General features: G+C 41.3%; 2 protein-coding genes across 3 annotated transcripts; both read left to right on the top strand.

Annotated features, from left to right (window-relative positions):
• The first annotated feature begins 1,992 nt into the window (after nt 1-1,992).
• LOC103985061 (transcription factor GHD7-like) lies at nt 1,993-3,349 on the top strand. The gene is made up of 2 exons (XM_009402676.3): nt 1,993-2,313; nt 3,005-3,349. The coding sequence occupies exons 1-2, from the start codon at nt 2,020-2,022 to the stop codon at nt 3,263-3,265; spliced, it is 555 nt and encodes a 184-aa protein (XP_009400951.3). The 5' UTR covers nt 1,993-2,019; the 3' UTR covers nt 3,266-3,349.
• A 701-nt stretch (nt 3,350-4,050) lies between these two features.
• On the top strand, nt 4,051-10,378 carry LOC135673702 (coatomer subunit alpha-3-like). Of its 2 annotated transcripts, XM_065182914.1 has the most exons (5): nt 4,051-4,244; nt 4,361-4,606; nt 5,382-5,873; nt 6,124-9,081; nt 10,183-10,378. In XM_065182914.1, the coding sequence occupies exons 2-4, from the start codon at nt 4,399-4,401 to the stop codon at nt 9,069-9,071; spliced, it is 3,648 nt and encodes a 1,215-aa protein (XP_065038986.1). In that variant the 5' UTR covers nt 4,051-4,244; nt 4,361-4,398; the 3' UTR covers nt 9,072-9,081; nt 10,183-10,378. The 2 variants fall into 2 exon arrangements, with proteins under 2 accessions (XP_065038986.1, XP_065038985.1); XM_065182913.1 differs by lacking the exon at nt 10,183-10,378 and having other exon boundaries at nt 6,124-9,212.
• The last annotated feature ends 579 nt before the right edge of the window (nt 10,379-10,957 follow it).

Here is a 10,957-nt window from a genome sequence, read left to right as displayed (position 1 = left end):
TTAATAGCTGATTCCTAATTTATTCGATTCGACCCATCAATCGAGTCTATATTTTGTAATTACAGTTTTTTTAACTCTTAGGATGTTAATCAAAATATATTAATTTTTCTAAGAATTCCAAAAAAAAATTTAAAGAAGTGGTTCTCATTTTTTTATAATTCTCTAATAATATTATTTTTTCGAATACGAAAATTTCGAACGGTGGTGCATTAAATGATCTAAGGTGATCTCCAGGATCAAAAGTTCTTATATGATACTACCGTAAAATAAAATAACGAATCAACCTAGATATTACCTTGAAAGCTCATTTAGTCATATATCACCCAGATAGCTTAAGGGTGCTATGCTTGGAGGCATTTTAGACCACTCAACTAGAAAATCCTTAAAATGACTATTTATATGATTTTGTTTTTAGATAGTTTTACTTCTACAACTACAATCTACATTTATAGAACTAGAACGATCATAATAGTGAAACACGTTGTGCAAAACAATCATAGTAGGTTGTCAAGCCAGTACAAACCTATGTAAAATACGAATAAAACTAAAAAGTATAAACATACATAAACATCACATCAAACATCATTTGTACAGATTTATCCATATATACCTATTTTCTCTATTTTTTTAATGGATAATATATTACAGTATTTTTAGAAATATCAAAAAAATATTATTTTTATACTATATTATATTCTAAAAATATTATAGTTAGATCAATTCACCTTATAGATCAGTACATAAGAAAAAAAAAAGAATAAGGGACTCATTTCAAGTATTAAAGAAAAGAACCATTAAAATAATTCTAAAAAAAGAGAGGAAAGCAAAAAAAAAAAAAAAAAAGATTTTTTTCGAAAATTTATCCAATTTCCTCCGCTATCAGTAAAACCGGCAAAATCTTAGAGACATTTCCATGCGATTACAAGAAAAAGTGTCTTTTCCCCTCTTGAGCCAAAAAAGCAATCTTTCCATTTTAACTAATCGTTTCACGTCAGGAACGGTTTCCTTTTTTTCCGATAGTTAGTAAAAAGAAAAAGCTCGAGAGATCCGCATCGACGTCCAAGGGAATCGGATCCGACGTCCCTTTTGCATTCTCTTGTTATCTTTCGAGGTGTGATCTCCCTCCTCCCTAAGATCACTGCATCAACCTGGGAAAGAAGAAGCACTACCAGGCCTCTTCTCATCCTCGATCAGCCGTTTGATGCGCTGAGATCAAGGATTGTTTATTATCGTCGGCTGAGGTTGTTTAAGGTTCTCTGAGCCACTCCACTGCGTTCTCATCCATCCACACACAGATTCTCCGCTGTTCCTACCCTGGAATGTTCGAAACGTGCGTCCACATCAACTTTGGATGATGCGCAATTCCTTCACCAATGTCCGCCCACCCGAATCTTCTTCGCTTTGCATTATTGAAGCGGCAAAGTGTCACCGTAAGCAGCTGCAGCAGCTCCGTTACTGTAGGCTCTTATCCTCCCAACCTATTTCTCCCTGAGAGGAGCGAAAGTAAAGCAGGAGTAGTAGTCGCCATCTATCCATCAAAGCAAAAGAAAAGTTGTGGAGGAATTGGGGATGACAGGAGATAAGAAGATATCTAACTAAAGTCGGAAAGATTCACGAGAGGGTGGGTTAGTGTTGTTGCTTCTTCTTCCGTCGCCTTCGGCTCTCAGCTTTAATCCTCTCTCTCTCTCTCTCTCTTGCCTTCCCTTTCCGGAGAGTGTTAGCTTACTTCCTTCCGTCAAACTCCCAAAGTGGAAGGAATTTTTGGAAGGGACGTGGATGTCGCCAGTTAGTATAAGCCCTGTGCGCATGACTACAGTGCACTGATGGTTAAGCTTGTCTCTGATTCCTCTTATCATAAAACATGATATGTACGATAATACAAGGTGAAGCGAGGAATTCTCCACGTGAGCAAAGTGGTCGCCATAATACCTCCTTGCTCCATATATGAATCTCCCACCACTCCTTCCCTCTCCCTCTCCTCATCCGGTGGCCATTTCCCCCCACCTGATCACGGCCGCCATGTCGTCATCCTACCTGTGTGACGTATGCCATGGCGCTACCTGTGGCGCTTGCCCCCGTTGCGCCGAGCTCAACCATAAGCGATGCCTCGATGAGCTGCGTCAGTTCCAGTTCTTCGGTCATGACGACACGGTCATGGCGTGGATGTTTGACGACGCAAAGGACGACGACAGCCAGCTGCCGAAGGTCGCTGCCGGCTTCAGCTATATTGAGAGCTTGAAAGAATCTTGGGACCCTGGAGTTGGCCTGAGATTTGATTTGGCCATGGGGCAGGCGGCGTCAAGTGCTGCCATCGTGAGTGGTTCCTTTTTCTTGATCTCATTGCAGTTTTCTTGTTCGGGGCCATAGGTAGTATATTTAGCGCCACATCTTCTTCCCTTTCCTTGATCAATCTGTCCCACTTCTTACCTTTAGGTACCACTCATACACTGATTGGTCATGTAGTCACAATTTATAGCCTTTAAGTTTCTCGAGAGAAGCAAGATCCTCTCGACAAAGTTCACACTGAGGAGGAGAAGGTTTAATTCACACCTAAGAGGGAGACCACCTAATATTGCAATCCGATAGCAACATCTAATTTGAGTTCAAGTATTTTGAGAAGCTCTTCGTCGAAGTTCTTTTGATTCTCTTGAGAATAAGACATACCTAACGAGCCTAATAATCATCTTTCAGACTTTAACACATCCAACTACTTTACTCCCTCTTATCTATCTATCTATCTATCTGTCTTTGTTTTCTAATGATGCACCTGTTTAATGGAGAGCTTCAATTTGCTGGCCGTTTTCTGCAATTGTCATATTGAAGCACAATGAAACGTTTGTTATATGACTGCTAGTAGCTGAAGAATCTTAATGTGGTGGCAATTCCAATCAATAACAAGCAGAAGATCTATGATCCAGCCATGTTAAGAGTTTTCACTACAGCACAAGTATCACACTAATCCTCATGAATCTGCGTCCTAATGAACACGAAAGTCTGTCTGCAGACGTCCTTTTCCGGAAGCACAATCGCTGGAGCTTCTAGTGGTAATAACAAAGAGGTTGGAGATGCCAAGGCCGCCGACCAAGGCGGCCCCACTACGGAAAGAGAAGCCAAGATCCTGAGGTACAAGGAGAAGAAGAAGAAACGGAGGTACGAGAAGCAAGTGCGGTATGCTTCAAGGAAGGCGTACGCCGACGTTAGGCCGAGGATTAAAGGACGTTTCGCAAAGACGCCGGAGGAACCCACCGCCATCGGAGCAGTGTGATTCTGACAGATACTCTTAAGGAAGAAAAGCTACTCAACTCGTGAAATAAACGAACGCTAGTCCTTCAACCTTACGTTCTTTTTACTCCCTCTCTTTGCTGAGCATGCCGTTGTGTTCTCACGCATTAAACCCTTGTGGCAGGCAGAAACATGTTGGGCTCATCTCGCACCAATGCGACGTTCGCGTGATAATAAATGACATTTAACATGGAATAAAAGAATGAGACTCTCACTAATATAAAAAATAAATGATATTAATATACATCAAGTGATATATTATTTTCATGACTTAATAACGAGAACAGTTTTGATCGCAAAAGAAGTTGAGAAATTAAAGAGAACAGGCAATTCGACGCGGTGGCGAAATGTGAATGCCTCGACGTAGTCGACGTTATTTGGACCGAGCCGGACAGGACTTCGCAAGTACGGCCGGTTCAATTGCTGATTGCGCTCCGGAACGGGTTCTCAATGGGCCTAAGGACATTAATCTGACGGACGATTTTTTTGTTTGGTCACGTTGACGGCTTCTGATGCAATCTCTCTGTAAGATGTCGACGTTACTTGGACCGAGCCTGAGGACTCGGGAAGTCGGCCGGTTCAATTGCCGATTGAGCCATGGAACGGGTTCTCAACGGGGCAGAGGAGATCTAGTTCGGCCCAACCGACATCCTCACCGTCAAACATTAATCTGACGGACAACATTTTCGTATGATCATATTGACGGCTGCTGATGTGATCTCTCTGTACTATATATATTTAATTCATCCAATACCGCCGAGCGAGCGAGAGAGAGAGAAGGAGAGAGAGGGGCAACGGGGAGAGAGAGAGAGTTGTGGCGCGATCCCTCGTCCTTGGACGCCACGGCGACGCCATCTCATCCGCGACGGAGGCGGCAGTGGGGGTCGCCTTTTCTCGATCCAGTTTCTACTTCGCACTCTTTTGTTTGACTACATCGGTAGATCTGGAACTGAGATCCTGAGGTCTATCCTTTCTCTTAAGATCTGGGCTTCGATGTCAGTCCTAATGGTAACGCTAAATGTGCCTCCCGGATTTACCGTCTGATTTGGTTTTTCTTGGATCGGTACCGAATTCGCAGGCTCGTGGTGGTAAGGGTTTCGAGAAGGGAAGGCAGCGATGCTGACCAAGTTCGAGACCAAGAGCAATCGGGTGAAGGGGCTGAGCTTCCACAGCAAGCGGCCCTGGATCCTTGCCAGTCTCCACAGCGGCGTGATCCAGCTATGGGACTATCGGATGGGCTCACTCATCGACCGGTTCGAGGAACACGATGGCCCCGTTCGTGGCCTCCACTTCCACAAATTGCAGCCCCTCTTCGTCTCCGGAGGTGATGAATAAATTCTCCTTTGGGTGGGGGCTAATTACATCACATGTAATTAGGCCTTTAGCATTCTAGTCCTTACATTTTCAAAAGTAAATATTGAAATCCGGTTAGGTAATTTTATAGAATTAAAAATGAAGAGAGAGATGAGTTTTATTGAAGTAACGGAGTAAATATTTTACTTTCGTGAATATAAGGATCTATAACTTTTGAAAGGACATGGATCAAGATGTTAAAGGTAGCTAATTATAGGGATAATCTGTAATTAGCCCTTCGGGCGGTGACAAGATCTTTTATCTTGATACTCGGTCTTTTCTGTTCTTCCCTTTATGTGTCGTTTCTGTTCTTCCCTTTATGTGTCTTTTCTGTTCTTCCCTTATGTATCATATCTGGATTCAGCCCGGTTGCCTTGGGAAATCTATGACTAGGTTTTGCTTTTGTGGTAAATGGATCTCGTCGGTTAACTGATTCCATGAACTACTCTTTTTGTCAAACTCTGATCTTGAAGATAGGCAGCCTTGGAATCTGATCTGATGTTTTAGCTTGAGTAATTAGATTTTATCTCTTTATGATGTAATTCTGAGAAGCTAGTATTTTTGTGCTTAATTAGTTTGCACTTAGGACATATTGCAGGATGTGACTTTGAAGCTGTGGTTTGGAGTCGTCTGTCACAATGTGCATGATTATATCCTAGTTGATCTGATTTACTCTAATTACAAGATATTGAAGTTTGTTGTGATGCATGCATTTCTGATTAGCACTTATTTCTTTATACACGCAGGAGATGATTACAAGATCAAGGTCTGGAATTATAAGACTCACCGGTGCCTATTTACCCTTCTTGGGCACCTTGATTATATCCGCACTGTCCAATTCCATGATGAGCACCCCTGGATCGTTAGTGCTAGTGATGATCAAACTATCAGGATTTGGAACTGGCAGTCGCGGACCTGCATTTCTGCTTTGACAGGGCACAATCACTTTGTCATGTCTGCGTCGTTCCATCCTAAGGAAGACCTGCTTGTCTCTGCTTCCCTTGATCAGACAGTCCGTGTCTGGGACATTAGTGCTCTGAGAAAGAAGATGGCACCGGCTGATGACATTCTGCATCTGAGTCAGATGAATTCAGATTTCTTTGGGGGAATTGATGCAGTCGTCAAATATGTCTTGGAAGGTCATGATCGTGGGGTCAATTGGGCATCTTTCCATCCAACTTTGCCCCTTATTGTGTCTGGCGCAGATGATCGGCAAGTGAAACTTTGGAGAATGAATGGTATCTAGGAAAGAATCTTTTGGTGGTTTCACCATTAATTTTCTACTGTGTCTAATTGTTTCTTTGGAAAATTAAATCATAGAATAAGAAAAACATAAGATTAATAACCTTAGAATATTATCTAACGAGTATTCTTTGTAGGTTTTTGTCACAGTATGTTCACAGATAACTCATTAGTTAAAGATGAATAACTGTCAGTATAGATGGATTTAGAAATGAACTAAACTAGCCAATTGTTGTTGTGGAACAGATTCAAAGGCTTGGGAGGTGGATACTCTAAGAGGGCACACAAATAATGTCTCTTGTGTAATGTTCCATGCGAAGATGGAAATCATTGTATCCAACTCAGAGGACAAAAGCATTCGCATATGGGATGCTACAAAACGCACAGGCATTCAGACATTTAGACGCGAACATGACCGCTTTTGGATTCTTGCTGCCCATCCAGAAATGAATCTTTTTGCAGCTGGTCATGATAGCGGCATGATTGTCTTCAAGTTGGAGAGAGAACGTCCTGCTTTCACTGTCAGTGGAGATGCCCTGTACTATGTCAAAGATCGGTTTTTGCGATTGCATGAGTTCTCAACACAGAAGGATAATCAGGTTGTTCCTATACGAAGGCCTGGTTCCATCAATCTAAACCAGGGACCTAGAGCTATGTCTTATAGTCCCACGGAAAATGCTGTATTGATCTGCTCTGATTTGGATGGTGGATCTTATGAGTTATATATTGGCACTAAGGAGATGGCTGGAAGGGGTGATTATATTCAGGAAGCAAAGAAGGGAGCTGGTGGATCAGCTGTTTTTATAGCCCGTAATAGGTTTGCTGTTCTAGACAGAAGTAGCAATCAAGTAGTAGTGAAGAACCTTAAAAATGAGATTGTAAAGAAGTGTCTTCTTCCAATTGTGACTGATGCAATATTTTATGCTGGAACTGGTAATGTATTGTGCAGAGCTGAGGATAGGGCGGTCATCTTTGATCTTCAGCAGAGGATTGTCCTCGGTGAACTTCAAACCCAATCTGTTAAGTACGTTGTTTGGTCTAGTGATATGGAGTCTGTAGCTTTGCTTAGTAAACTTGCTATAGTCATTGCTAATAAGAAACTTGTGCATCGTTTCACACTGCATGAGACAATTCGTGTAAAAAGTGGTGCCTGGGATGATAATGGTGTCTTCATTTATACGACAGTAAATCATATCAAGTATTGTCTTCCTAATGGGGATAGTGGAATTATAAGAACTCTGGATGTTCCTGTTTACATAACCAAGGTTTCTGGAAGCAATATCTGTTGCTTGGATCGAGATGGGAAGAACCTGGCTATATCAATTGATGCTACAGAGTACATCTTCAAGCTTTCGCTTCTGAGAAAAAGATATGACCATGTGATGGGTGTGATCAGGAATTCACAGTTATGTGGGCAGGCTGTCATTGCGTACTTGCAACAGAAAGGCTTCCCTGAAGTTGCTCTCCATTTTGTCAAAGATGAGAAGACCCGATTTAGCCTGGCTCTGGATAGTGGTAATATCCAGATTGCTGTTGCTTCAGCAAAAGAGATCGATGATAAAGACCATTGGTACAGGTTGGGCATTGAGGCCCTTCGACAGGGAAATACTAGTATAGTGGAATATGCATATCAGAGAACAAAAAATTTTGAGAGATTGTCTTTTCTCTATCTTGTAACTGGGAATATGGAAAAGCTCTCCAAAATGCTGAGGATAGCTGAAATAAAAAATGACATCATGGGTCAGTTCCACAATGCACTGTATCTTGGCGACATTCAGGAACGAGTGAGAATATTGGAGAATGCTGGCCAGTTGCCTCTTGCGTATGTCACAGCTGTTGCTCATGGGCTTAAGGAAGTTGCTGATAGGCTTGCCACTGAATTGGGAGAAAACCTTCCTACATTGCCTGAGGGAAAAGTAGGTTCTCTTCTGATGCCTCCTGCACCACTCATGTGCAGTGGGGATTGGCCATTACTAAGGGTAATGAGAGGTATATTTGATAATGGGCTGGATATGGGGACGGTGGGACAGGAGGAAGAGGAGGATGCTACTGGTGCTGATTGGGGTGATGAAGAACTGGACATTGTTGACATGGAGAGAGAAATGCAAAATGGTGATATTACAGCAGATTTTGCAGATGCTGAAGCAAATGAAGAGACTGAAGAGGAAGGAGGGTGGGATCTTGAAGATCTGGAATTACCACCTGATGTAGACACACCAAAGACTGTAGGCAATGCTCATTCTTTGTTTGTTGCCCCCACACCTGGGATGCCCGTTAGTCAAATCTGGATTCAGAAATCATCTCTTGCTGGGGAGCATGTGGCAGCTGGAAACTTCGACACTGCTATGCGCTTACTCAGCAGGCAATTGGCTATAAAGAGTTTTATGCCCTTGAAGCCACTGTTTATGGATATTTACATGGGCAGCCACACCTATGTGCATGCTCTTTCTACTGCACCAGTGATATCATTTGGTGTTGAAAAGGGGTGGAATGAGTCTGCTAGTCCTAATGTAAGGGGCCCACCAGCACTTGTATTCAAGTTTTTGCAGATGGATGAGAAACTCAAGGCAGCTTATCGGGCCACGACAGAAGGAAAGTTCCCGGAGGCTTTGCGTCAATTTATTAACATTTTGCACACTATCCCGCTTATTGTTGTTGACACAAGGAGGGAAGTTGATGAAGTGAGGGAGCTGATCGAGATAGCCAGGGAATATGTGCTAGGTCTGAAAATTGAGTTGAAAAGAAAGGAAATTAAGGACAATTTGGTTCGACAGCAAGAGTTGGCAGCCTATTTCACAAACTGTAAGCTTCAGAAGAGTCATACGAGGCTTGTCCTCACAAGTGCTATGACCATATGCTATAAGGGAGGAAACTTCTCTACATCTGCCAATTTTGCGAGAATGCTTCTTGAGAGCAGTCCAACAGATGCCCAAGCAAAGAAGGCTCAGCAGCTGCTGCAACATTGTGGTGACAAAAAAGATGTTAACCAGCTCAATTATGATTATAGGAATCCATTTGTGGTTTGTGGAGCAACTTTTGTTCCAGTCTATCGTGGCCAGAAGGATGTTTCTTGCCCATACTGTGGGGCTCGGTTTGTGCCTGCCATTAGAGAGCAACTTTGTGCTGTTTGTGAACTTGCTGTGGTAGGGGCAGATGCATCTGGTTTACTCTGCTTTGCTACACAGATGAGATAATTGGCAGGAGGTACTTGTTTATCACTTTTGTCATTGTTTTTTCCTTCTTTTTTTTGCTTATATCTGCTATATTATCTCTTGCCTGGAACATCAATTTTGTGCAAAGTTACACAATAATAGTAAGGAAGTTACTTTTTAGCATATTGCCCAGTTCTGTGGAATGGTGGTTTTAAGATTTGGTCTTTTACAAGATTGCTAAGTTGTTGTTAGAACTACAATGTGGAAAGTAGAAAGCACTTTGTTGTGGCAATGCAGCAGGGATTTCATGTATTTTACTAAAAGCAGGACAACAGTTGTTCGTTAAGACTTTTTAAGTGGGTCAAAACCTTATTGTTGCTTGCAGCTATTGTCTGTATCTCTTTGCAATGATGTCTTGTTATCAAATGATCTACTGACTCATGAGTTTGTTTTTCGGTAGAATTTACCATATGACATCCATTTGGATGATAATGTTGGTCTGTTTGCGTCTGAAATTTTCTGAAGACTTGGGCTTAAGGTTCCAATTTAAGTTTTCACCTTCGGTCAATTTTATGATGGATGGATAAGAAAGCGACAGTGGGCACGATCATAATGTTAATCATATTTAAGCAAAATTCAGTACTGGAACACCTCTATTGAATTTTTTTAAAAAATGATGAAGATTATGTCATTACATTTTGAAGATTTGATTTAACAATTTTAGAAGAGATATCTCTGTTGCACAGATGCTAAGCAGTTTTGACTGATGGATTGTTGGATCAAACTTCTCAACGTTGCTAGTTATCTTGGAAGGTGAAAGTTTGAAAAGGTGAAGCTCTGTGAAAGAAGAAAATGAATTCACCAGATAGGTTGATCCTGATTAGTGTAGAATGCTCCATGTTTTCAAAAGATTGTCTACATGGCAGCATTGAGTAAAGGTAATAGACTTTAGAAGCATTGGAGTCATGAAATCGACAGGTGACAATAACTGCCTGGCATGCACGGCCTTGCCATTATGAATGCCACAGAAATTTATTCTTGGTTATGTTATTGCATTGGTATTATATATTTTTTATTTAATAAAAATAAGCTGCTCATCACTGGTCATGGAAACTGACCGTCAGGCAAGTTTTGTCCATTTGTTCACTTTCAGGAGGTAGTTTTGCACAGTGTCATAGCCGGAGCTGCAGCTGTAAATGTCAAGTATTCCTCCTTGAGCGTCATATCCAGAAACTTTCACCAATTTATTTCTTTCAGAGAATTTCGTAGCTCTTTGTAATGTTTGCTTTTGTGTTTTCATCGAATGCTTCAGAAACGTTGCTAAAAGTACAGAGGGTAGTACAAGATTCATGTGTGGCCTACATATGTATTATAGGAAATTTTATCGATTATTATTTGAGTGTTCAGTTATTACTTTGACTCTTATGGGAACGACGTGTGAATTCGAACATTGCCATTTTGCAATACTACAAGTCCACCTTTTGCAATTTTTATTTATTTATTTATTTTCGATATGATACTTTCGTCACAGAGATCGTTCACAAAGGTGCTAAATAGACCTTCTACGTTAAGTTGTTTTGTGATGACTTGACGAGAGAGCACATAAAATTGGTGCTTTGTGGAGTCAGTTTATTTTACGTACTCCAAGTTCTTGAGCAATTTCTTACGTATGATTATGCCTATATTAAAATTCTGGATTTCTAAATACATGTGTATGCTATATATTAAAACTGGTGATGACAAATAAGATGCTTCTTAGAAAAAAGAAAATGGTACAAGATTTATATCACTATTCCCTAACGTGAATTGGATGTTAATTTTGAGATCATGATCCGTAACCCGATCCAACTAGATTCAATCGCTCACCACACCCCGGGTTAATGTTTTCTATGCTTATGTGTAAGCTTTTTCGGACATCCAACCCCCAG

This window comes from Musa acuminata, chromosome BXJ1-5 (assembly GCF_036884655.1).
Source record: "Musa acuminata AAA Group cultivar baxijiao chromosome BXJ1-5, Cavendish_Baxijiao_AAA, whole genome shotgun sequence".
NCBI classification, from domain to species: Eukaryota; Viridiplantae; Streptophyta; class Magnoliopsida; order Zingiberales; family Musaceae; genus Musa; species Musa acuminata.
The sequence above is the reverse complement of the archived record's forward strand: the minus strand, read 5'-3'. Positions and strand labels throughout refer to the sequence as shown.

What these genes read in the sequence shown, in the direction of transcription:
- LOC103985061 (XM_009402676.3), top strand. Translation starts at nt 2,020, where the DNA reads ATGTCGTCATCCTACCTGTGTGACGTATGCCATGGCGCTACCTGTGGC. An exon ending in CGGCGTCAAGTGCTGCCATC is followed by an intron (nt 2,314 to 3,004) that starts GTGAGTGGTTCC and finishes GTCTGTCTGCAG; the next exon opens with ACGTCCTTTTCCGGAAGCAC.
- LOC135673702 (XM_065182914.1), top strand. Translation starts at nt 4,399, where the DNA reads ATGCTGACCAAGTTCGAGACCAAGAGCAATCGGGTGAAGGGGCTGAGC. An exon ending in GCCCCTCTTCGTCTCCGGAG is followed by an intron (nt 4,607 to 5,381) that starts GTGATGAATAAA and finishes TTATACACGCAG; the next exon opens with GAGATGATTACAAGATCAAG. An exon ending in GAAACTTTGGAGAATGAATG is followed by an intron (nt 5,874 to 6,123) that starts GTATCTAGGAAA and finishes GTTGTGGAACAG; the next exon opens with ATTCAAAGGCTTGGGAGGTG.